General features: G+C 36.1%; 1 protein-coding gene across 1 annotated transcript in view; it reads left to right on the plus strand.

Moving 5' to 3' along the window:
• The window catches only part of FBN1 (fibrillin 1), a 307,141-nt gene that overhangs the window by 121,209 nt on the left and 159,228 nt on the right, over window positions 1-26,704 (plus strand). The window contains exon 6 of the mRNA XM_044660055.1: window positions 22,338-22,535. Within this exon, the coding sequence (XP_044515990.1) occupies window positions 22,338-22,535 (198 nt within the window). The remainder of the gene's footprint in view (window positions 1-22,337; window positions 22,536-26,704) is intronic.

Below are 26,704 nucleotides of genomic sequence, written 5' to 3' on the forward strand. Positions count from 1 at the left end.
TTAAGCACTTCTCATACCATATTGGCCATCAGAGGATCTTCCAACATCTGGAGGACTTTTTCCAAAGTTAGAACAATTTCTATGGATAAAATGCTCTTCCGTTGTTACACTGGGCCAAATAAATGCATAAAAAAGTAATAGACTTTTACTATTAAATAACAGATTAAAGATTTCACACAGGTTTGTGTAAAAGCAATAGTATTTTAAGTATGTAAAGAATGAATAGAATCATATGTTTGAATTAATTCAATAATCACTGCAGTGCTCTTTCTTCTCCCCATTTAATTTCCTGAGCATTTAGAATTATAGATCTCAGAGCTTTAAATTTAAGTTAATCATTTTTGTATGCATTTGTTCATATTGACATTGATTTTTAAAGTACCACTGTTTTGGAACAGTTTCAGAATTCCATTAGTTCCAGATGTCCTGTGTATTTGCTTATATATTTATATGATTGTTATGGTAACAAATCAAATACATAACATTTAAGAAGCTAGGGGATTTATATAGTGTAGAGGTGAGAGAAGGCCATACTTTTCTTCTTGTATAGACAGTGGAGACAAGTCACGTTCAGAATAACCCAACTGGGTGTTTTCTGAAGGAAGGACTCAAGAAAATAATGCAAGTAGAAAGTATTAACCTCTCCCATCAGACCAATGAACCAATAATTTTTTATTCTAATTCTTATGTTAATATAATAAGGAAATGAAAACGTACCAGGCTTTAATGCAGGAAGCCATGTAATCATATTCCAATTACATTAGCAGTAGGCAATTTATGCAATTGTTAGAGAAAACAGAAAATGTTTTGGGGAATTTAAATGAATGCAGAACACTCAGAAATCCCTTTTGAATCTATCAAATTCATTTTGAATATATTATTATCACAAATAATTGGACATTCATATAGTGCCTTAGTATATGCTCTGAATATGGCACTACAGTTTCTCTTTTATTTATTGGACAGCAAGGACACTGGCTCAGATGGTCAGAGTATGGTGTAATGAGAAACTGGTTGCTTTTTTCTTTGTATCCTTAGTCAGTACTTCTCTCAGCTCCTGGCACATTGTCAGTGCAAAGTTAATATTTACTAAATTGAATTGGAATTTAAGGGTTTAATCTCTGTGTGGGTCAGCTACCTTTGCTTTATACCTCAATCATTAGCCTTGCAAATAATATGCTCTTGGTCAGAAGTAGGGACTAAACAAAAAACTCTGGGCTATAACCTTGAAAATCTGTCTCTGGGTTCCCAGGACGTGCTTCACTGTTATTCCTATAGTTGTAGGTTGTGTTAAGTCTTATGAGGATAATACATGACAGTAATGACTCATTTGTTTAGTGCTTTAATGTTTACAAAATGCTTTGTTCATAACAACCTTGTGAGACAGAGTGCAAATGCTATCACCACCATTTTGCAGATGAGAAAACTGAGGCACAGGGAGTTTAGTGTCAGTCAGGGTTCAAACCTAGATCCATCTGACTCTTATGTCTAAGCAGCTGTTCTACTAGAGCACTTTGCTTTTCATATCAATCCTCTAAGGCGCAGACTTTATAAAAAACAAACAAAAAAACCCCACAAACTTCCTTGATAATCTTTGTGTTTCATATCCCACAAAGAGGGCTAGCTTCCCATTTTGGTATTCTTGTTACCTTTAGAGGTTGTTTTTGTGAAGTGGAAGGGGAAGGATCTGAAAAGGGTTTTAATTTTTTTCTTTTCTCATGCCATACTCTTACGATTGTGGTTATTGATACCAGGTGATATGTGATAGCTCTGATTTGGAGATTAGTAGGAATAATGGCTGAAGCACAGATAAAGATATAGAAATCCTGGGAGAAAAAGGGAAGGAGGAGAAAGAGGAAGAGTGGGAGGAAAAGTGGAGAGGGGGAGGAGGAAAAGAGAGGGGAGAGAAGACAGAGGGGAAGGAAGGAGAATAGAGAGAAGAAGAGAGAGGGAGAACAAGGGAGAGAGAACAAAAAATAAATTTTTAGATACAAAAAAATAACTTTTCTTAACCACTCTGCTAAGTAAAAGCTTTATAGCTTTTATTTGACTCTATTTAAGCTACTTTTAAGTGGTCATGGTCCCAGGACCTCTATTTACATCAAATATCAGATTATCATCATTAAATGTAATACTTTAATTCATAAAGTGCTTTGAAAACACTTTGAAGACCCTTCACAAGAATTTTGTTCAGCAGGTCATGCAAATAGCACCATTTTATAGATGAGGAACCTGGTGTGCCTGCCTTCTGACAGCCCCTGAAACAATCCCCATCTTTTCAATGGCTCTTCATTCTGCGTTCATACTTTTCAGCGTATATATCATTATCTCAGATATTTCCATTGAATATCACAAATGGTGTGAGTGAATGAATAACTCAACAACCTGAGGGACCAACTGGATTATTTGAAACCACAGGCTAAGGTGCAACTTTTCTGAATTAAACCTAAACATACTCCCTCATATCAATCATGAAAGCTGAGTTACAGTCTCTCCTGGCCTGATTAGCTCCCTTTTGATCCAAGGTCCTTTCTATAACAGATATGTTGTTTCCAATCTTTTGTGGTCTTCTTGGACCTGTAACACATTTGATGATGTATGGAATTTCACACTGTAGAGGCAATACTGTGAGAAGTAAGTCCACAAAGCACAAATGATATCAGCTACCAGTTTCACATTCACTACCAAAATAACTAATTAGAATTACATTATTGTTCTTTTAATTATTCCTAAAATGCACATACACATCTCAACTAGGTTGAGCCACAAAACACTATTTTCAGAGGTTTTCTTTAAAGAATTTGCTTGCCCTCTTGCTAACTCCTTTCATTTTGGATTTAAGTTTCCTCTTGACCATGTTTGTCTGACATTCTCCAGTTTACTATTCATTCCTCTTAATGGGGAACACAGGCAAAATAAAGGATTGATTTGCTATGCCTTCTTTCTTCTAATAACATTTTACTGTCCTAGCAGAAGACCTATCCCTTCTTTTATCTTCTTGCTTTGAATATAACTTAAACTTCTTTATTATTATTAGCATTTTTTTTGTCAAGCCTCATTTATTCTGGCTTTAGTTATCTAAATTCTCTTTTTGGCATTCTTAGTTTCATCCTAGTTTATTTTTGCTCTTTGTATGTTGAAATGCAGCCATGAAAGATCATGTGAGTGATATCAGAGGGTAGGTAAATACATATTTAAGGCCAGTACTGGATTATCTTTTGCGGACTCATGACTAAAAACCCTTGTAGTTCTATGCAGATTTTAAATTTAAGCTCATATTTGCAGAGTCTTATACACTTATACAGTATTTATTGATGCTGCTGTATTTTCAAAATTGACCCTCCTAAAATAAAGATTTTGCATCAGAATCTCATATGGTTTCATATCCTTGGTTTCTCCTTTCTTTCTTTTTTAAACCTTACTTAAATAACTTAAAGTTACTTAATGTAACTTTTTAAATAGCTTCTGTCTTAGAAACGATACTAAGTTCCAAGGCAGAAAATTGGTATGGGTTAGGCAATAGAAGTTAAGTTACAGATGAGGAAACTGAGGCAAACAGGGATAAGTGTCTTGTTCAAGGTCACATAGCAAGTTAAGTGTCTGAAGTCAGATTTGAAGTAGTGACGATAAGCCTTCCTGACTCCAGATCTGGTGCTCTATCTACTGCACCACCTAGAAGCTCATTGTTATATTATTGTTCCATGAAAAATGATGACTTTCTATCCATTCCTTCATGCTGTCTGTCAGGCAACTATAGTTTTAGTTGCAGAAATATCCATCCATCTGTACCAGTAATGAGTGCTGGTCTAGTACACATAGCTAGGAAGTGTCTGAGGCCAGATTTCCTCCTATTCTTCTTTCAGTATTACAACTCTTGAGATAACATATTTACTTCTATCATTTCTAATATCACCAATTCTTCCTTGTGAATAATATTATGAACTCACATTTCTGTAGTGGTCTTCTGTATGACCCTGTAGAAGTCCCTTAACTTCTTAGTATCTCAGTCAACTTTCTAAGAGTAAGTGGTACAACCATCAGAGATGTACACTGGTAGGAGAAAGCTCCTCACTGAGTGTAACCTGCACCAGTGAAAATGTAGCATGACAATGTAGAGCTTTAAAGTTTACAAAAAGGCTTGGGTCATCCCCTGTGTGGAAGTAGTACAAGTATTCTTATGCTTATTTTATGGATGAGGAAGCAACAGCCACACAGCTAGTAAATGCCAGAGCTGAGATTCAAATCCAAGTTTAATGGTGGCAAATTCAACCCTCTTCCTAGTCATTTGATAGCTTTGATGAATGCCTATGGTGAAAAGAGATAGAATGTGGATGTCCTGGTGTGTTTTGAAGCACTTCTTATGTGGGTTGGTGAACAGATGAAAGGGGGAAGTTAGGACTAGGTTCTCCATATATTTTCCATTACTCCTTTCTAAAGCTATTCTCAAGCCTCTGTTATATGCTAACCAGGGGAATTTGGGCAAGTCACTCAACCTCATACTGCCACAGGGAACTAACTCCAAGAGACAATATATACAGAGTAATTGCAAGGTAACTTTTGAGGGAAGGTGCGTGCTGGGGGAAGAGAAGCAGGACAAGTCTGATATAGAAGGTAGATTCAAAGTCAGGCAGGGTTTCTAAGGAGAAGGAATGGAGGGGTGAATTCTAGGTATGAAAGAAACAGCCCGTCCAGGGGCATGGAAGAAGGAGACATTGAAGGAATAACCAGAAGTCCAGCAGAAGTGGACTATATATAATGTATAAAGAGGAGATTGGAAAAGTACATTGGGGTCAGGCTGTAAAAGTCTTCAAACATAAGAAAAAGGAGCTTGCGTTTGATCTAAGAGTTATTAGGTACCTAATGGGAATTTATTGGGGCATAGAGGGAAGTGTGAGGCAGGGGTGAATGACATAGTTTGATCTGTAATTTAGGTATATCAGTTTGGCAGTAGTATATAGGATAGGCTTCAGAGGGGAGGTAAAGAGACCTATTAGAAGGCTGTTGCAATAGTCTAGGAGGGCCTAAGCTATGATACTGACTGCATGATAGAGAAAAGGGGGATGGATATGAGAGACATTATAGAGATAGAATTGGCAAGATTTGGCAACTCAGAAATAATAGTTAAGGATAGTATATAGGTACATTCTCTATAATGCTGATTCAGTAAAAATCATTGTATAATAATGACATTGTCCTTAAAATGTTTTAATAGAGCTTCAGTGCTGCATTTTGATTGCTCATTCTCAATATCCCATTTTTGGATACCATAGATGCCCCAGAGGAAAATTTGATGGTTAGTGATTAAGAATGTCTTGTTATCTGTGTATTGTATCTGCATAAATGTTAATACAATAAGACTAACATTTCCCCATGTACTATTCCTTAGATAACATTTCTAAAAATGGATCTATAATTTCATCAGTTTACGGAAATGTAATGAACAAACTCATTACTGGTACAGATAGATGGATATTTCTGCAAATAAAACCATAGCTGCCTGATAGACAGTTATAACAATAAAAGGGGGGCCCCCAGGAATGGATGTTGATAGAAGGGGTAAAGAGAGAGATAAAGAGGGTCTGTGTGGTGACTCCTTCAGCACTCCCCAGAGGCCAAATATACACTGGGAGACTTCCAGGGGTTGTCATCCCCAAACTGAGTAACCTAGATGGTTGTGCTGTCTCACAGGAGTTGGGGGCAAGACTTCCCTACAAGAGGAGGTATGTGGTACCCCAATCTGATCTTGAATAAGGATGGGGTTCACTCTAACCTCCCCCAGGCCGGTTAATTTCACAGTGGGTGGTCTGGCTTTAAGATGGAGGAAGCCAGACTAAGTTGTGGTTCCCTTCTCCTTTGTTGTCTCTCAGGCACACTGGAATGCTATCTGACTGTTAAATGGCTTTTATTATTCACAAATCAGGGATTGAGGCAGTGAAAGGCAGTGGGATTTTGGGGTGCCTTCTTCACTATTCCTATGGGGTCCATCACTTAGGTAGGAATCCTAGTGGTTCCAACTCCTAAGCTTCTCCCTTCCCCCCATTCCTCTTCTATTTCTATTTCTATCCTTTCCTATTATTGTAAGCTTTGAATGATAAGGGTCTCTCAGCAAGGATGGGTAATGGGTGAAGGAGATTAAGAAATTGCTCCCAATGGAGTCCAAAATCTTAGTTGACTAGATGGTTGTAGTCTTGAAGGATCAGTTGTGATGAAATGGCTGTGATTAGGAAATCAGGGTTTCAATTTCCAAGAGAAAGATCCTCAGGAAGCCCACTGGACAAGATCAGAGCTGGGTTGTCTCCCTCTTCACCCCTCTTCCTTGTCCTCCTGGGAGAAATTCCCCAGAATCCTCCGCAAGTTTCAACTGCCATCAACTGCCTTCTCCTCCTTTGGTTCCATCTCCTTTGCACAAACATATAACAGATAAGTTATTATTAATGATAATTTCATGTTAAACTCTAAAAGACTAGCAAAAGATTAAGCAAATCCACACTTAGAGATAAGAGAATGACAAAATGCATTTCTTTGTGTTCAAACTACTCTCAGCCTAGTGGGGTGAGACCACTTGGTTAATTACAGGGTCCTTTCTCCTTCGAGAAACCTTAATTCTTTAATTCTTAAGAGTTGAAAAACCTGAACAACAGTCATACTACCACTGACTGTATTGGTCAGGCTTTTGTAAAACTCTTGCTGGCAAAGTTACCTTTATATATAATAATTCATTCTTAATTTTCAAGTGTATCATATTTGCCCATGTATGATTTTAAGAATTCTTAGATAGAATACAGTATTTGGAGTTGGGAAGACTTGAGATCTAGTCTTATCTCAGACATTTATTAGCTATATGTTCCTGAGCAGGTCACTTAAGCCTCATCAACCTTAATTTCCTCATCCATAAGATGGAGATAATAATATGACCTACCTCATAATGTTTTTGTGAGAATTAAATTAGATAATATATTGAAGGTGCTTAGCAAATCTATAATTATTTATCATTATTATTACTATTATTATATGTTACTAAATTACTATTATTGCATATTACTAAATATGAACATTTGAATTTCTCTCCAGGTTGCCTCCCTCATTTCCTTAGATTCCATGATGTTTTCATTTTTTTTCCATTCTCTCAACATTTCTCCTGAAGTCTTTGGTTACTTTCCCCATTGTCCTTTCTTTCTCTATGTTGAGGAAAATTCTTGTTTTCATTTAGCATATCTTTTCACACAGAAACAAAATGAGAATGTAGGAATCATTTTTTAAAATTAAATAAATTAAATAAATATGTCATTTGCATAACAGTTAATAAACTAAAATATTCCCCCAGATTCTCCTGAAACTTAATTCTGCATAAAGCCTACCTCTGCTAAAAGGCCCATCTTGTTAGATTTGACATTAATAGGAGTGAACAACAACTGTAATGTAGATTGTTCATATATTTGGCAAGATATAAGCATTGAGAATAAGTAAACTCTGAATTTCCCACAGTGATATCAGTCTTGACACTATAGAAAATACAGATTACAGCAAAGTATTTGCCAATTTGCTATGAGTGAACTTTTGTACTTTGTTCCCTTTTTTCCCTCTAGAGTTCTCCAAATCAGTACTATCACTGGAATGTGGTATGGATAGATCTAGTTTAGATGGAAAGGACAGTCAGGCCCTTTCTTGACTGAAGTAAGCAGTCAACTATGTTTTTATAACAAGTTAGTAGTTCTGATTCATTTGTTTGCCACTCCATGGAGGCAGTAGTGGAAGTTCCTCTGAAGAAAATCTCTTCTCTGATGCCAAGATTTAGATACATTGCGGGTCTGTGGCATGTTTCAGTAGAAATCAGCCACACATGTCTTCAGTAAGAATTCTAATAGAAACTTTTATTTGTAAATATCTGAGGATGATCTCATTAAATTTGGTTAGTCACAAAGAGGAAGAAAAATGAAAGACATTCACTTGAAGTCAGTCTGAAAAACCCCTAAAATTTACAGTGCATTTTATAATTTATTTTGGTCCAAAAGATTTACAGTATTTTTTTGTTTACTTCATAGCCTATCAGTTTAATTAGCTTGTAGTTCTAGAGGCAGCGTGGAATATGACATATTAACTTGATTTCTCAGTGCTCTAGGAGAACTTAGACTATAAATTGCCCTCAAAATGTGGACCAACATAGTTAGAGGGAGTTTCCTCACCTGGGAATTACCTGTACCAATGAAATCATAGGTCCAGTCTCTAGGATAGAGATCAGTTAGCAAAGATTTTAGGGGGCATCTAGTCCAACTCCATGCTCCCCAAAGAATCTGTATTACCACTGCAACCCACCCAACAAGTGGTTGCCTAATCTTTACTCAGAGACCTCCACTATAGGAGGACAAGTGACTCTACCTTCTCCCAAAGCAGAACATAACACTTTGGGGAGGCTTTACTTGTCAGGAGATTTTTTTCCCCTTACATCACTTCTAAATTTAGCCTCTTTGTAGGTTGGTCAATTCTTCTTTCTGGGGTCAAGCAAATTAAATCTAATTTTTCTTCCACATGACAGCCTTACAAGTATTGGAAGATAGCTGTCATGGTCTAAAAAGAGTCCCTTTCTAGACTACTGTATAATCAGAACTTAAAGAAAAATAACAACTATTTTTATCACCAACCAATTTTTATATGTACAGCTTTGATTCACTTAGCTTAGATAATAAAATTAAAATATTCAGGTATTCATTTTTACATAAAAGGTTTGTGGCTTAGAGTGGAAAATTCTTATATCTAATTAAATTTTATCTTTTTCAATTACATGTAGAAACAATTTTTGACAATTTGGAAATTTTGTGATTCATATTCTCTCCCTTCCCACCCCAACTCCCACAAGGTGGTAAATAATCTGATGTAAATTATAACCATGCTTTCAAGCAATACATATTTCTATATTCTCCATGTCATGATTGAAGACATATCACATATACACTAAAAAAACTCATGAAGGAAATACAGTGAAGGATGGTGTACTTTGATCTACACTCAAATTCCAACAATTATTTCTTTGCCTGTAGATAGTGTTTTTCAATCAGGAGACCTTTGTGGTTATCTTGGAACTTTGTTTAGTCCTTCATGGTTGATCATTGTTCAATATTTCTGTTATGTAGTACACTGTTCTCCTGGTACTGCTCACTTCACTTTGCATCAGTTTATATAAGTCGTTCCAGGTTTTTCTGAACTCATTTGTTCATCATTTCTTATGACACAATAGTTTTCTGTTACAACCATATGCCACAGGTTGTTTGTTCATCCCCCAATTGATGGACAACCCCCAAGTTTCCAATTCTTTGCCACTACAAAAAGAGCTGATAAAAATATCTTTGTATAAGTAGGTCTTTTCTCCTATCTCTGATCTCTTTGAGATACAGGCCCAGTAGTGGGATTTCTGGGTCAAAGGGTTTTCATAGTTTTATGGCCCTTTGGGCATGGTTTGGAAAATTCTTGGTGAGGGAATTCTCTCAATCAAGAATCCCTTTTTTGACTTAATATACTCCTAGAAAGTTGCCTAGGCATGATTTGCCCAAGCTCACCCAGCCAGTTGGTAGTAGAACTTAATTTGAACTAAGTCTATCTTACTCCAGGTTCAAAACTGGCCATTATGCTACATGGTCTCTGGTTTTATTTTTATCATAGTATATTTCTACTTTCACTAGAGTCCACTTGGAATAGTGAAACAGCACTATACTGGGAATTGAGAAAACTCTCTGCCACTGACTATAAGCAATCATTCAATAAACATTTATTAAATACCTACTCTGTGCATTTTGTTGTTTAATTCAGTCTTGACCAATTCTTCATGACCCTATTTGGGATTTTCTTGGCGAAGATATTGGAGCAGTTTGCCATTTCCTTTTCCAGCTCATTTTACAGATGAGGAACTAAGGCAAATGCGAATAAGTGACTTGCCCAGACTGACACAGCTTTTAAGTATTTGAGGCTAAATTTGAACTGAGGAAGATGAATCTTCCTGAATTCAGGTCCAGTGCTCTATCCACTATGCCACCTAGTTGCTCTACAAATAAAGGATGCATGTCCAAACTCTTTATGACCCCATTTGGGGTTTTCTTGGCAAAGATACATGAGTAGCTTGTCATTTTCTTTATCAACTTACTTTGCCAATGAGGTAACTGAGACAAATGGGGTTAAGCGACTTCTCCAGGTCACACAGCTTGTGTCTGAGGTTAGATTTGAGCTCAGGTATTCTTGACTCCAGATCATGTCCACTGAACCACCTAGCAGCTCCTAATACATACTAATACAATAAATGAAACAGACTTTACTTGAAAGGAGATTACATTCTAACTAGGGAGACAATGAAGACATATATAAGTACATATAGAATAAACATAAGGAGGATAAATATTATGTTTAGTTAATTAGTCAATTTAGTTAAATTGAAGGTAATTTGAGAATAAGAGGACTAGTAATATGTATCTGGTGGGGGAGGGAGGTTGAGGAGAGTAGGTGAGAAGGAAGGCATCTTATAGAAGACTGTATTTGAAAGGAATTTTTTGAGGCAGAGGAGAGGGAGGAAAACAACCTTGGCCAGTTGATTCCTCTCTGGGCATCATTTCTCCATCTGTAAAATAAGGACATTGAACTAGATGATCTTTAGAGTTTCTCCCAGTTCTAAAAATGCTGAGTTCATGAATCTGATCCCTTCTGTAGCCCAGTCAGCACTTCATGTGGACACTGATGTTCACAATATAGTAAGGAAGATACTCTTTACTGGCATATAATTTTTAAATGATAAACTTTTCTATGGTGGCCAGCCAGAGCTTGCATTTACTTTTTTTAAAATGGAATTTAGGTTTGGGGACTGAATAATTTTTCAGTGTTCTTTTAAAATTTATGTGCTGCTTGAAGACTATGCTGGCTTGAGACGATTTCCCATTTAATAATATTGCAATAAGCTGCATTACTCTTTTCCGCTTAATCCTGTTTTTGGATCATAGAAACAACTTTCATAGTTGGTGGCTTAGAAGGGAAAAAATGGATCAAATCAAATAGTTATGTAATATTTTTGTCTCGCTTTTTAATAGTTAATGCTCCTACAAGTCGACAGTAGCATTTCTTGAACGTGGCACTTCTCACAAACCATTTTTTAAAAGAAGTAATAGGTTTGAGCCAACTTGTTCTTTGAAGTGGAACTTCCAGACCATTTAAAAGAAAGGCATTCTCTGCACTTGTATTGTCTTAACAGTAAATATATCACCCAAGCCGAATCACCTATTTTTGCAAAGGTGGTTTAAAAAGATGTTTTTGGAGCAAAATGAAAGCCAATAACGCCTCATAGGAATTAGAGTGAAGGAAAAAATTATGTCAGGTAAATGATTATTCGGAAATGAGACATTCTCCCACATTGGATAAAATTGCTTACTGTTTTCTTCATCATGGAAAAGAATAAAATGTGGTAGCAATTTTCTGTATTTGAATTGCTGCCACACATAATTGGGTACAACAGAGCTGAAGCCTTGATTTTGGTGAAATGCTTAGTCTGTGTGTTGGATTAAAACATGTACAACAAATCATTCCACTGCTAAAATTTTTCATGCTACATACATTTAAAATTTTAATATTTCTTTTAACTTATGAACTAGGAGAGGTTAAAGTGGAAGAACTAAACTGACATCAAAAGAGTGATGTATCTGAAGTTCAAAATGTGATCCTTACCATTTTAAAAATCATCATCTTTAATAATAAGAACAATAATAACAGCTAACTATATGCTAGTAACTATGCTACATGCTTAATAATTATTATCTCATTTAATCTTTACAACAACCCTGGGAGGTAAAGAGGTTAAGTGATTTGTCTACAGTCACATAGCTAGTATCTGAGGACAGTTAGTGCTACTTCAGAACTTCAGTAGTTCTGCAATTCATATCAGTGTAAATAATAGCTTCGCCATTAGTGCAAGTTATCAGCTCTAAAACAACTTAGACATTACATATTAACAGGTTAAAGGTAGGAAATTAGAACAGAGGACATTTTGAAAATGTTTTCTTTTTAACTCTTTGTCCTTTAAAAAGGGCTGTGTAGGCCCTAACAGTTAGATATGTTAAATTTATTATCATGCAGAGAGGGAGACTTTTAAAGAAATGTATAAAATTGAAAATAAATTTAACACACATTGTGCCATGCAACAAAATGGTGTTCACAGCACTGGAATGAATGAATAAAAAAATAAGTCATTAAATGCTTATGATTTCTAAAGCATTGTCCTAAATGCTAGGAATGCAAATGCATGTGAAGATAGTCCCTGCTCCCAGCAAGCTACCATTTCAATTCAGAAATATAAGAGAAATCAAATGATTTTAAAAGTAAAGGAAAGAAAATTAGGAGATGACTTCCAAGTTAAGTAAAACTTGAAAGAGATAATGGACTTGGAATATTTGATGATAATAAAATTTCTTAATTATTAATGACTGTCTACTTTAGTTGTTTTTTTTAAGGGTTTTAAAAGTTATACTTGCCAGGGATTGTACTAATTGCTGGGAATACCAAGAATGGCAAAAAAAAGTAATTCCTGGTTTTGAGGAACTCATACTCTGATGAGAGAAACAATGTGTAAACAACTGTGTACGAACATGAAGGATGAATTGGGAAGGCATCTCAGGGGGGAAGGCACAAAGAATAAGGAGTATGAAGACTGTCTTCCTTTCTGTAACTTCTTGTAAATTCTAACTCAGAAAGATTTGCATGTTGATTTGATTTTTCTGCATCATTTAGTTTGAGTTTTTGTTCTTTCCATTTACTTTGCTATCATTATGTATATTCTTTAGCTTATTCTAGATATTTTACTCTATATATACAGTTCATTTACATTTTCCCATGCCTCTGATTTTATCATGATTGTCATTTCCAGGCCAGTAATAGCCCATTTTTGCATGTGTATACTACAAAAAAATTAGCCATAACCCAGATGATGTTAATGTACTTTATTTCTAATTCTTTGATACCACAGAAATCAGGCTCAAGAATTTTAAAAATGGAGTAAAATTTGGTTGGAAAGAATATAGCCAACTAGTAGGGTTCTGTAACTCTACCAAATGTTGGCATAACTGATTAGAATGGGAGTCCTTAACATGGTTGGTCTCAAAGCCTGAATCTATCAGCTATAGTTTGGTAATTATTAAAGATATAACTCTATAAACATAATAACAACTATTAAAGGTACATAATTCTTTTAAGGTCCCTAATAGCTAGTGTCTTAAGATCCTATTACCTTCCTCATAGATGGTTGGTACATTAAGCTGAGATGCCAAGACGTTATCTTGGCTAGAAGCCATGGCAAATACCCCATTTTGTGTGAGGACCCTCTTGATCCTGGCAGTTCAAATGCTAGTGATAGGATAGCTGCAATTTCTGGTCATTGTCCTCTTTCCACCTTGTGTTTTTCCAAGCTTTCAGCTGAAGATTACCAGCCTTCTTGTAATGCAAGGGACAGAACTTGACCTGAAAAGGTTAGGAATCACTAATTTAGAGATTAGAAACAGCATTTGCAAATTTGTAGACACCATGGGATCTTTTTGCTTCAAGTTTCCTCTTTTGTAAAAGTGTACAGAATTCCTCTCTTGAAAAGGATTTGAATAATAACAGCTGACATCTCTATAGGGCTTTTTAAAGTTTGTAGATCACTTTATAGAGATTATCCCCATTTTCTCTCATAAGGATTACAACCTTATATGAGGTAGGCCTAGAAATATTATTATCTTAATTTTACAGATGTGGGAAGAGAGGCTCAGAGAGGTTAGGTCCCTTGCCAGTGGTCACATAGCTAATAGACATCAGAGATAGGAGTCAAACCCAGACTTTCCCTTCTCTAAATCCAGTACCGTAATCCAATTTACCAGGCAGCTCTTACCAGAAGGGGAAAAAAAGCACATGTTAATAATGTCTGACAATCCAGCTAGTCTGTAAAAAAAGACGTTTAGTGATCTTCTCTGTCATGGATAAATTGATATCTCATTCTTTTGCTTGTAATTTTTGTGAAAAGAAGGATTTAAAATAATTGGAGACTAGTGCCCCAAATTATATCCTTGTGTCTTCCCTGCAGTTTTGTGGTTCTTTGAGTTCAGGAAATGGGCAAGTGACAAGACTTCATGTACCACATGCTCTCCTTTCTCTTTAAGCAGCACAGTTCCTTCAGGGCAAGGGCTAATTAGAAACGAAAGTGGAGTAATACTGGAGGCCACAGTACTGCTCTACATTGGGAGGTCGCATATTCAGCTGGGAACCAGAGGCTGCAGAGAAGCACATTGCTTAGATATGAAGCCTTGAGGGCAAACTTAATAAGACTGGTGCATGGTAGGTGAGCTTAGCCACTAGTCTAGAACATTGTCTTTTAGTTGGGAAGCTGCCAGTGCAGAATTTCTCACAAATCAAGCTAGAGCAGGAACCTTTAATGAGATTGAGCAAAGCTTATGATCTTGAGGGAAGTTAGATAGTTTGCCCAGGTTCTTAGGGATATTATAGTATCATTTTAAATTTTAGAACAATTTGCAAAAGTATTGTTGTCCTGGTATTGATTGACATTGTGGCCAAGACTATTAAATATGCAGTAGGGTAAAGTACGAAGAGTGCTGAAGTTGGGGGGGGGCATCAGATCTTGTAATGCCTCTTAGATATGGGACTCTGGGCAAGTTCCTCAAACCTTTTAGTTTCTTTATCTATAAAATTGAGAAAATAAATAGCACCTACCTTACAAGATTGTTATGAGGACCAAATGAGAGAATTCAAGAAAAGGGCTTTGAAAACCTTAAAGCACTCCATAAATGTTATTTGATTTAAAACCAGTATCGAATTAGACACAATACTTGTCTAGCAGAGTGACAATCTGGAAAAATACTATGTAAATACAATTTGGTGCTATTTAAGGGCCATGGGAATGCTTGTGAATAATTAGGCTTATTAGTAAGGAATTTGAAATGTGGATAAATTCTTCTGTGGTTGCAGAGCAGAATTAACTGGCAGCAATTCTGGCTGCCTAAATAAAGTGGGTCATAAACCACATGGATCCAAATTTGTTTGAGAAGTGAAATCTACAGTAATAAAGTCCTTCCCAGAAGTTTTGTTTTAAGATCCAGATATCTATCATTTACCCCACCTAAGGGACCCAAATTTTCCCCTGTAGTTGACATTAAGAGCTGGAGTGAGAAAAAAAGGTTAGAGGATTATCTGAGGTTGAAGATTATCAGGATTTGACGTCAGTAGATCAAGAAATTCTTTGATGTTGGTATGTATGTATGTATGTATGTATGTGTATATATGTATGTATACATATATATATAATTGAATGATTTCCTTTAGAAAGGAGGGTGTAATATAAATGAAGTTTAATTAAAAACATTTATTAAGCATTTACTAAGGGCCAGACACTGTGATAAGCACTGGAAGGCATTTTCTACCCTCAAAGAACTTATATTTTAAGGTGGGGTGGGGAAAAAACAAAGCTGAAAAATGAAGTTGAAAAATATGAGTTGTGGGGAGGAAAGATCATGCCTGTGGGGAAATGGTAGAGAGATAAATCTGGTAAGTTGGGTTCAGAGCCCAGAAAGGAAATGAAGGAGCATATTTCCATTTGATTAAACAGACTTCCTTTGATTATCAGACATTTCAAGGCAGTCTTTGAAAAGACTGAGCGATCAATAGACAGATTTTTCACTGGCATCCTCAGCATGAATAAGCATACTATATATCAGACCCAGTTGTGAAAATCTTAGCTTGCATCTGATATTAACATTTTTCTCTTTCAGGTTTTAAGGTTATTCTGTACTAGCACTATAAGGAGGAAACAAAGCAAAAAGTTATCAAAGAGAAGATTATAAATAATCCTTAAACAATTAAACTTAAAGCAATTTTAAAGGAAAGGCAGTGTACATGGAAATGTGTTTTTTTTAAAACTTTATACATCTCAGTAAATTATTTCAGAGAAGCTTGGAAAACCTTTCCTTTTTTTACTTCTTATGAGGCTTTTAAAACATGAAAATATTTTGTCGATTCTCCTTTTCACAGATGTTGAGATCTGAAAAGGAATTTTCAGATTATATTTTCTTCTTGATGGACAAAATAGTTTTTAGATATCAAAGCATCTCTATCCAAGTCTTGTTGCCCGATTTATATTATATAGCATTTCTGATCCTGTCTTGTTTCTTTTGTTTTTTTCTTAACCTTCAGGCATCCATCAGAAAGTCTACATATAAAATACCTGTAGTTGGTACTAAAATATTTCAAAGCTATATAATTTCCTCCACAAGGATATACTTTATCCATGAATTCCAATCCCAACTCTCTCAAAACCTTTGTATAATAGTTTTATGAGATGATAAATAACTAGTACCCCGTGGTCAGTCCTGTACTTGAATCCCTTACAACATGGTAAGATACACCAGAATGTGATGTAGCTTTTGAGAACACAGGTCACCCCTAATTAACAAGAATTGAGGATAAAGGGGGCAGCTAGAAGACTCAGCGGACTGAGAGTTAGACCTAGAGACAGGAGGTCTCTAAATACTTTTAATGTGGCCTCAGATACTTCCTAGCTGTTTGACCCTGGGCAAGTCACTTAACCCCCATTGCCTAGCCCTTACTGCTCTTCTGCCTTAGAACTAATATGCAATATTGATTCTGAGAAAGAAGGTAAGGGTAGAATGAAGGGTAGAATTTTGGTGAGGCTTGTACTTAATATTCTAAAGAATTTAACCAAAGAAGCACATAATGCTCGATAAAATATATTCAAAAGGGTGATGTTAGTATTTCAGTGAACTATTGTGTGACATAATTCTACAGTGGTAAGATTTCCTTATTGACTATACCTAGTGAAATCTACATTTTATTTTTACCATACTTGAACACCCAGTAGTTGTTTCTTTTATACTTTTGGTTATTCTTTAATATCTACCAGAGAAGTTGTTTGGCTGAATTTGAACAAATTTGGTATACTATTAAGATAAAAAAGAAGTACCATAAACTGAATCTCTAATTTAGTCTGTTATCTCAAAGCAAGGTGATAACCAATAAAAGTTTGCAAATAGTACAATTTGTATTAATTTTTAATTTTTTTGCTTTGGAGGTTATATAAATGTCTCAAGGAAAAAAATCTTCCATCATTCTTTTGCCATATTAAACAAAATAAGGTAGTATTTACATGAAATAAAAACCATCCACTGAGAACTACGACTCACAGAGTTACTGATAACCTTGTAGAAATCTGTTAACTATTCCAAAACCTGATTTTTATAGTGGTAATAAAATGGAAGGGACGAGCAGTATCAAGAGAAAAAATATTCCTGTTTGTAAGTAAATAGTTCAGTATTAGATTCCTTAAGTCCAGTCATCAATAATACATTTCAATGAATGATTGTCTCTCTTCGGGGACCTTGTTTTATGGAATAGGTGCACTCCAGAAAAACTGTCTGAAAAAACTATTAAGTTCCTTTTTATTCCCATTCTTATTTAACTCTATAATAAAATCAGTCATGTGTTTCTGCCAAAACAAATATACAAACAAAATCCTCTCAGTATGCTGATTTGAAGACTTTTTTTTTTGGTTAGAAATTTAACTCAACAAACATTTTATTAAGTACTTGCTGTATGCAAAGCACTGTTCTAGGCTAACAAACTATGCTAAAGGGACATTTACTGCTTATTTTTGAATGGCCTGAAATATAAAAACCATTCTTAGCCTAGGGATCATCCCCAAACTGATGGTCCTTGGGTTGTAGTTTGCCGACCCCTGATTTAGGCAATGGGATTAAGTTTAACCTAATACTGTTTAGTCTTATTGGGAAATAAGGGAAAAGGAATAATACAGAAGTATCACTATGAAATCCTGGCACTCTTGGCATAGTGATTATTTTGCCCATAAAGAAGCTCCTACATGGCACTTTACCTTTCCAAGCATTAGGATTCTTTCATCAATAACCATGCATATGTACCGTGGACTGAAGAGTTCTCTCATGCCTAGGGATTGCAACTATAAATTTACAACTTCCAGTAATTTGTCTTCCTTTTCGTTTTGCCTTGGTTTTTATATTTTATGGATCTAGACTTCCATGTCATGCTCTGACCGGAGTCATCAGAGCATAGTCAGTCAATTAGTCCACAAACAACAAATAATTACTAAGTGCTTTCTGTTGTTGTGCAGTTGTTCCAATTGTGTCTGACTCTTGGTGACCCCATTTGGAGTTTTCTTGCCAAAGATTCTGGAGTGGCTTGCCATTGGCTTTTTCAGCTCATTTTATAAATGGGAAAACTGAGGCAATCAGGGTAAAGCGACTTGAATTCAGGTCTTCTTGATTCCATGCTTGGTGCTCTATCCACTGCCCCACCTAGCTGCTCACACTATATGCCCAACACTGACCATGCTAAACGTGAAATATTCATAAAGTAAAATAAGGGCAAACACATCAGAAGTCACATATTAGTAGCAGAAACAACATACAAGCAACTATATATGTATAAGACACAAAGGATATTGAACTTTACTGAGACTCTTGAGACACCTTATGTAATCAGTACAAATGAGAGGTTATTTTAGAAGGAAAATAACCAGCCTACTCTCTATGTTTACCTATAACTATAACTTGAAGCTGCCCTAAATTTTCAGTTTGGGGATAACTTATTAATTTTCAGTTTGGGGAAACTTGTTAATAATAGCTACGTATGGTTTTAATTATATGGTTGTCCTAAAATCCAGAGTTTGAACATCTTTTGGGGGAATTTTAGGAGAAGAGACTCACCAGAGCCTTGAATCAGGAAAGTGAATTTTTTGAAGAGAGTGACATGGAGATGCCTGTGGAAACCACACGCTGCATCAAGAAATCCATAATGAACTGAGCCGAAGGGGGTTGAACACATTTATTCTAAATGTAAATTCTTATACCAAAGGGGAATGCCCCCAATTGACTTTTTTGACAATGCATCTATTAATTATTGTTTTTGTTTTCTTTTTTATTTCCCTCTTATTCCCAGGTTGCTGTAATTTCCCCTTAGAAAGGGCAATGTTTTATACACCTTTAGTGGGAGAATCCTTAGAGATATATCTTGGCTATTTGAAATGATTCATTGGGGAGACTAGGCATGTTAATCTCCCAAGATCTTCAGTTGAGGAGATTTTAACATGCTTGTCTCCCAATAAAATCATAGGGGGAATTGTGAGAAGGGAATTTGTATTTTGATTTGATCAATCAGAGATTTAGATTTCTCTTCCATATGTTTTGAATTTGGGTCAATCAGCAACCAGGGAATTGATCCCACAATCTCTGCCCCCCCTGGGTGGTGTCAGGCTGATTGAAGAATTGTGATTGGTTCCTGGGGGGTGATGTAGGAGAGCTAGTGGGTGAAGGGAATGGCATATAAGGTAACATCTGGCAGGAAGTGGGAGGGGTTGTTTCTGAGGCTGAGATTTGGAGACAAACTCTGGGCTGATAGGCTTTAGGTTGGTAGGCTAAGTAATTCTTTACATCCTTTCTATATTTCCCTCTCTTATTATCTTTCTCTTACTATAATAAAGCTATTAGAGCTATTAACAGCCTTGTGACTTAAGGGTTAATTTCTATAAATGGTGACCACAACATCTTTTTACTTTTATAATTTAGTCAAACCTATTCTAACCATTATAACTAAGATGTATTAAATACTTTTAAATTTGCAAAGTGTTCTATATATCTTAGTTGCTAATTCCTTATTTTATCAGGGTTTATTTTAGTTTAAAGTTCTGTATAATTGTGTCGATATAAGAGGTATATATTCATGGAAAACTATCTATAAGTGAAAATATTTTAATTGTGGCAGAGAATCTTCTGGTCAATTATTTTGTAAAATGAATAATCACACTCTAACTTACAAACCAATATCTGGGAACAAGAAGATTAAAGAGTAGGGGGTCAGGAAAAGAGTTCACCATGTTAAGCATAAGCAAGAGGTTTGGGAGCCAAGAAATCAGCAAGGTGAGAAGACATAATCAGATCCAATAAGCTAAGCCAGGAAAGAATTGAGGAATTCAGAAGGTCACATAGCTTGAGATACAGTTCTAGCAAGCAGATCTTTATCTTACTGCCCCTCTCTCACAACTCTACCATGCCCCTTGTTGACTGGCATCCCCATCCAACATCCTTCAGGGTTTTGTTCAGTACAACTATATCTGACTAGGTCATAGACCATTCCCTTCCTATGCCTCCCTTGCAACCAAATTTTTCCCAGGTCAATGTCTCTGACAATGAAAATTTATATTTGTATTAAGACAAGTTTATATTAAGCTAAGTTTTAGATTACTCACAAGAAAACTCTTCAAAGTACAGACTGAGATAATGATGAATATATATGTAGGTACATGTATATGTATCCTAACATCCTTAAAAAGAAGTAGCTAGATTAAAATGTAAAAAAGGGTACTGGTGTTAAACATCCTTTGCATTGTACAATTGACGTTTCGAGCAGTTATATTTCAAAACAGTCTAGGATATGCAGGTTCAGGTTATAAATAATCTTTTCTTGTCATTTTTTAAATTGTAAAGATTGTTTTACCATGAAAAAAGGTTATGGCCTATAATTGTCTTTGTAATTTCTTGTCAAAAGATGAGGAGGAATATTGCTAAGTTTTATTAATATAGGAACACTTAATTCAAGTAAATTGACATTGTTCAATAGAGTTGATTATGTTAGATAGTGGCAATATTAGTAATTTGTTTATAAATACTATTCTGGAAATTTGAAATCCCTTGGCAGACTCACAGCTTTTCCCCTCGAATGGCACATACTAATCATTCTGGAACTGGATGGGTTGATGGGGGAGAGGTTTACAATGAGGATTAAGAACTATTATATTCTCCAGGGAAGAGATGGTTACTAAAATGACATGGGATTGTAAATGTCTGTGTTTTTTTTAATCTTTTGTGGACTGCTGGGTAATTTTCTGATTAGCCTGGTGACAGTCCTTTTGACTGCCCTGCCAGGCATTTTCACTCCCAAGATCCACTATAACTTGGGCCTATCATCTTCATCATTAGCTAAGGTAGGGTGGGCAAAGGGAGAAAATTTTTGGGATAAGTGTGTAGAATGGAATGAAATGGTGAGAGACACAAGCTAAAGAGACCAATCTGGGAGCTCTTAAGATAATTTTGGTGAGATCTGAAAAGAGCCTGAATTAAAGTAGTTGTTATAGGAGGAGACAAAAGGAATCAGATGGTGTAAAGGTAGAAATGGCAAGATTTGGCAACCACTTGGATGCATAGGGTAAGAGAGAATGAGGAGTTAAGGATAGCACTAAGGTTATGAACCTCAGAGATGGAAAGAATGGAGGTGGCTTTGTTAGAAACAGGGAAATTTGAATTTCAAATCTCAAAGAAGAATACTCATTACAATATAACCAACAATAGATTATCCAACATTAAAAAAAAAAACCTTTTCAATGAGGGGGTTTTGTCCTCTTGAGGTCTCATTCCACTTTTGAATAACTCCAATTGTTAAAATGGTTTTTCTTTCTGACATCAAATCTAAATTTGCTTCTTTGCAACTTCCACCTATTGTTCCTGGTTCTGTCCTTTGGGGTCGAATAGAACAGAATTAATTGCTATTCTACATTCTTTGGATACTTAAAGACAGATATAATGTCCCACCTTAATATTCTCTTTTCCTAGATAAACACCCTGTATTCCTCCTCAGATGGTATGGACTGAAGGCCTTTTCCTTTCGTGGTTACCCTTCTCTGGACATTCTCCAACTTTACTCTTTCTTTCCTATACTATGGTACTCCAGATGTAGTCTGACTAGAAAAGAGAACAAAAATATTCTTACTTCCTTGTTCTTGGGATTGGAACTTCTTATAGCAATTGAAGATGCAACTGATTTTTCTTTTGGAGATGATTTGCTTTAGCCAGTTTCCAGAAGTGTCAGTCCATCTCTCTTTTTGTGAACCTTATGGGAGTTCTGTTGCTGGCATGATTTCAGCTCTTTCTTCTTGGCATTCTTAATACATACTTAATATCTTTTGGGATAGGGTAGTATGAGATTTTGCTTCTAGAAATTCCTGACCTTGATATGTAGCAAACATGATACTATTGCTGCTTTGTTCAGAGGATTTTCAAGAAAGAAGCACTATGACCTCCAGCATATGAGTATCAGGAAATTATCCAGTTTAACTATCCTAAATCCTCCCTGGTCCATTTACATTCATTTCCTTATTCTATAGGCACTGAAGATGAGCAGCTGGTCATTGCTATTCTTCTAGTAACTCTTTGAATTGACCTTGTTCCTATTCATAAAGGTATTTGGCTTCTTTAGCCCTCATGGAGTTTCCCCTTTTTTCCTTTCAGATTACAGAACAGGCCCATGTTTCACACTGGTCAGCAACCAGATGTGCCAGGGACAGCTCAGTGGGATTGTCTGTACAAAGACCCTTTGCTGTGCTACAGTAGGAAGAGCTTGGGGACATCCCTGTGAGATGTGCCCAGCCCAGCCTCATCCCTGTCGCCGAGGCTTCATCCCAAACATTCGAACAGGAGCTTGTCAAGGTAAGTCCAGAACCAGTTTCTCTCTTAGAGCCTGTCAAAATTATTAATGGATAAATCTTAATTGAGTTCTTTCTCTTGGGTCACAACTTTCCAATATTTGCGCAAAGTATGAATGGGGGGGTTTGGTTTAATTAATAATACTTCTTGATTTTGCTGAATTCATGATGTTCAAAGTAAGTACATTGGTAAGTTGGTCATGTAGGAGCAGCCAAAATCTTAATGAATTTTTCCCTCCTAGTAGCTCCTTCTTTTGATCTGATAGAGGTGCTTTAGTATACCTCTGACTCCAGGGACAGTGTGACTTTATATTTAGAGGAATGCTGGGTATCAACACAAAGCAAGATCTGTAAACATGGTATTTGTTTTTCTTAATCTTTTTTTTTAATTGGCTAAATTTGTAGGTGTCCCCTTGTCTCTTTGGTTATACTTATCTGACCTAAAGAAAATTAGACTCAGTGCCACTTAAAATGTCTGGGTAATGTAGTTTATACAATTAAGAAATAAATTTATATTTGTTACAGAATATTAAATCTCCCCAGATGTTGCTTTCTTCTGAGCATGCTTCTCCATCGAAGCCCTTGCACTGCTTTTGGCTTTTATTCCTGGTCTTCCAGCTGTACAGATTCTTTTATTGTCTGGATGTCTGGCAGGAAACAGGAGAAAGTTAACAGGGGCAACTATGTACTGAACCAATGGAGAGAGAAAACTCCCAGGATTCTATCTTTATAAGGTGGAGGGGGGGGGGGGAAGAGAGCACAAGTTTCTTTAGACATCTTCGCTGTACTCAAACAAGTTGTGGTATTTTTTGGTAAATTTAGACTGTGCCACACAAAGTGAATATTATATACACTTTCAGTAATATTTTTTTGTGGTTGGTTTCGATTTTTTAGATAGTGTGCAACAAAATAGAACTTGGCTTTAAACACATATTTCCGTGGGTGTCCCCATTTCACTGGCCAAATAGTATTGCTGGTGCACACCCATGTGCTCTGTCTGCTCTTGGCTAGCATCTGCTACACTGTGGATTAGCTCTTTTCTTTGTACCCCAACATGCAGAGGCGTATGTTTAGGGGAGGCCAAGAGCAGTTGTGGGGCCGCTCAGTCCCATGAGATTTTCGAAGTGATCATCGTAGAACGTTTAAAAGCACATATAATTTGACAAGTGTCAGTAAAATGGATTTTTCAGTGCTGATCTGTTTAGTAGAGAGCAATAGCTAGAGGTTAGAGTGTGGCCCATCTTAACAGATTGAGGAGATGGAGGATGAAAAAGGGAAGAGGGGGCTAATATTGAGGAATTTTGCTATTCATTTCACACCTCCTACTGTTTCCTCTAACAGCCTTTGCCACCTGTTGGCTTCTTCCACTTCCTCTCAGAAACATACGCTCTGCCTTTACTCTTGAGTGTTCAGGATGAAAATCAGTTTATGGGGAATGAAAAGAGGTTGTAGAATTGAGAGAGTTATGTTTCTGCTTAAAAATAATACAAGACTCTAGGGACTGGGTGATCATTCTCTGTATCTGCTTTGCCAGATGGAGAACCTGGTTAATCAATCAACAAGCATTTATTAAGTGTTTACATATTTCAGTGATTCTGCCATTCTTTCTCTTTTTTTAAGGGCAGATGTGATCATTTTGTCAGATTTGGGCCAGCTCTCCCTTCCTGGGATATACAAATCTTGAGACCTAATTTGCAGGTGCCATGGGCACCACACTTCTATTACTCTAGGGTCCCCAGAAAATGGAAACAAATAAAATTCCATAAAAAGATGAGTTAAGGACTTTGCCACTTTATAGTCGGTTGATGTCAAGCTAGTTCTCCAATGTAAAGGTTAGAGAATGGGCATAGGGTACATGTTGCCTTAGCTAGATAGTAAATTCCTTAGGAGCAAGGACTATTTTCTTTTATCTTGGTATATCCAGTGTCCAGCCTAGTAGTGCCCAGCACATAATCGGCACTTAATAAATGTGTAGTGATTTCTTAATTGATGTAAGCCCCTAGAGGGACTTATCTGTCCTCAGAGATGTCCTAGCTATATGATTCGGGGCATGTCACTTAACCTCAATAGTCCTTGATATTGATTAGTATTTATTCTAAGATAGGAAGTAAGGGTTTAAAAAAGTTTTAAATTAAAATAAAAATGAGAGGGAGGACTGGCTATTCTATTGAATTTATACAAGGTTGAGAAATTTTCTTGGGTAAATAGAGAAATTCTCCTCATGTTACCAAGCTTTATATAAAGCAGGGGGCAAGTATGCTGATGTGCAATGGGTATGTTTCTTGCTATGTATTATTTTACATCTCTCTCATGGGCATATGGACAAATATTTAATCTCTGAACTGGCTTGCTCCCTCTAACCTCCATCATCAGGTGCTGGTTTCCTAGAGAAGGACCATTACCATGGGGTTATATTTTGTGAGGGAATGTGTTTTCCTTACTCACCACTCAAGCATTTGAGTGCCCACTAATGTGTTTCTATTTACAAACTAGTTTTATAGCCAGAAACTTCTTTGACGTTTAAAAAAAAGTATTATTTTAAAATTAGTCATGAAAAATTCCAACAAGAATATGCACAGGCCATTGCTTGCAGGATAGCCATTCTTCTTTTTAACCTTAATTTGATTCTGGTTTGGAGAAGATAAGAAGAAAAGAGGTCATTCTACCCTTCATGTTATACTCTAGGGCCATGTTGGCAAATGTATGGCATATGTGCTGTAGGAGCCTGTTCCCCTCCCCCTCTCCATGCATATCTGAAGACATTTCTCACATGACCCTCTGCCCAGTAGCCCAGTTGGAGCGCTTCCTCCCTTCTCTGTCTGGGGTAAGGCAGGGGGAGGGCTCACACGTGACTTGAGGATTGCAGTTTGGGCACTTGGTCTCTAAAAGTTTTGCATCACTGGTGTAGGAGATGTATACTCAGAAAGGAATGAAGAGACTAGGTAACTCAGTGGATAGAGAGCCAAACTCAGAGATAGGAGGTCCTGGGTTGAAATCTGTCCTCAGAGATGTCCTAGCTATATGATCCTGGGCAAGTCACTTAACCTCAGTAGTCCTTGATAGTGATTAGTATTTATTCTAAGATAGGAAGTAAGGGTTTAAAAAAGTTTTAAATTAAAATAAAAATGAGAAGGGAATAAAGCTAAATGTGCATTCCTAGTTGGTAGAAAATCATGATGAGCAAAATGCTAGAAGAAGTAGGGAGTTTTGTTTATAAATAAGTTCTCAATAAGCTAAAAAGTAAAGCCTTGGGTTTGGATAATTTTTATTAAAATATTCAACATATCAAGTTAATGGTAAGTTCTGGACTCAGACAAAAGTGAATTAAATAAAATAAGACACTCATATTTTCTCATGTAATTTTTATTTGTGGAGCAGAACACTATGTTTTAAAAATATTTTTTGAATATGTCAAGTTGTAAAAAATGTGACATTTTATACAAAAATAAATATTTTGAATTTTGGTATCCCTTCTCCCTCCCTTTTTTTGTTTCAAGAATATCATTTTGCTAATATTTGACTACAGGATTTGCAAATGGTAAATTCTTTCTCTATATGTAGTAAGAGAAAAAATCAGAATGTACACTGGTTTTTCAAGTTGTTGTTTTCTTTAAGTACTCAAAGTGAAGTATAGTAGTTTAGAAACATCTTGCTTGGGATTCTAGTTTTATATTAGGTTTTTATGTGTTTTTCTTATTGTGAAGAAGAGAAAAATACATTTTTAAATGGACACTTTTAAAGATCTTGCCTTTTGAGCATATAGATGCCAAGAAATATCCATGTCTTTACTGAATCTTTTTGCTTTGCCCTGAGCTTACTTATTGAAAGAAAACAGGAAAGTTTATGTAAAGAGACTGAAATTGAACTTTTGGGGGAATAAAAGAAAGCATGTGCCTTTTTTCAGAAGACTGGCAACTTTATTAAATGAGTCATTATGTTACAATGTAATTTAAAAAAGTTTATCTTTTCATAGCCCAGTATCATAATGCTACAATTGAGAAATGAGACATCAAAGTTAATTTATTTAGTATCATGGTGGCTAGATTGTCATATTTACTTTCTTAGGGATGAATTTAATGGAAGTAATCCATTCTCTCTCTCTCTCTCTCTCTCTCTCTCTCTCTCTCTCTCTCTCTCTCTCTCTCTCTCTCTCTCTCTCTCTCTCTCTCTCTC

The sequence above is a fragment of the Gracilinanus agilis genome, chromosome 2 (assembly GCF_016433145.1).
Source record: "Gracilinanus agilis isolate LMUSP501 chromosome 2, AgileGrace, whole genome shotgun sequence".
Classification (NCBI taxonomy): domain Eukaryota; kingdom Metazoa; phylum Chordata; class Mammalia; order Didelphimorphia; family Didelphidae; genus Gracilinanus; species Gracilinanus agilis.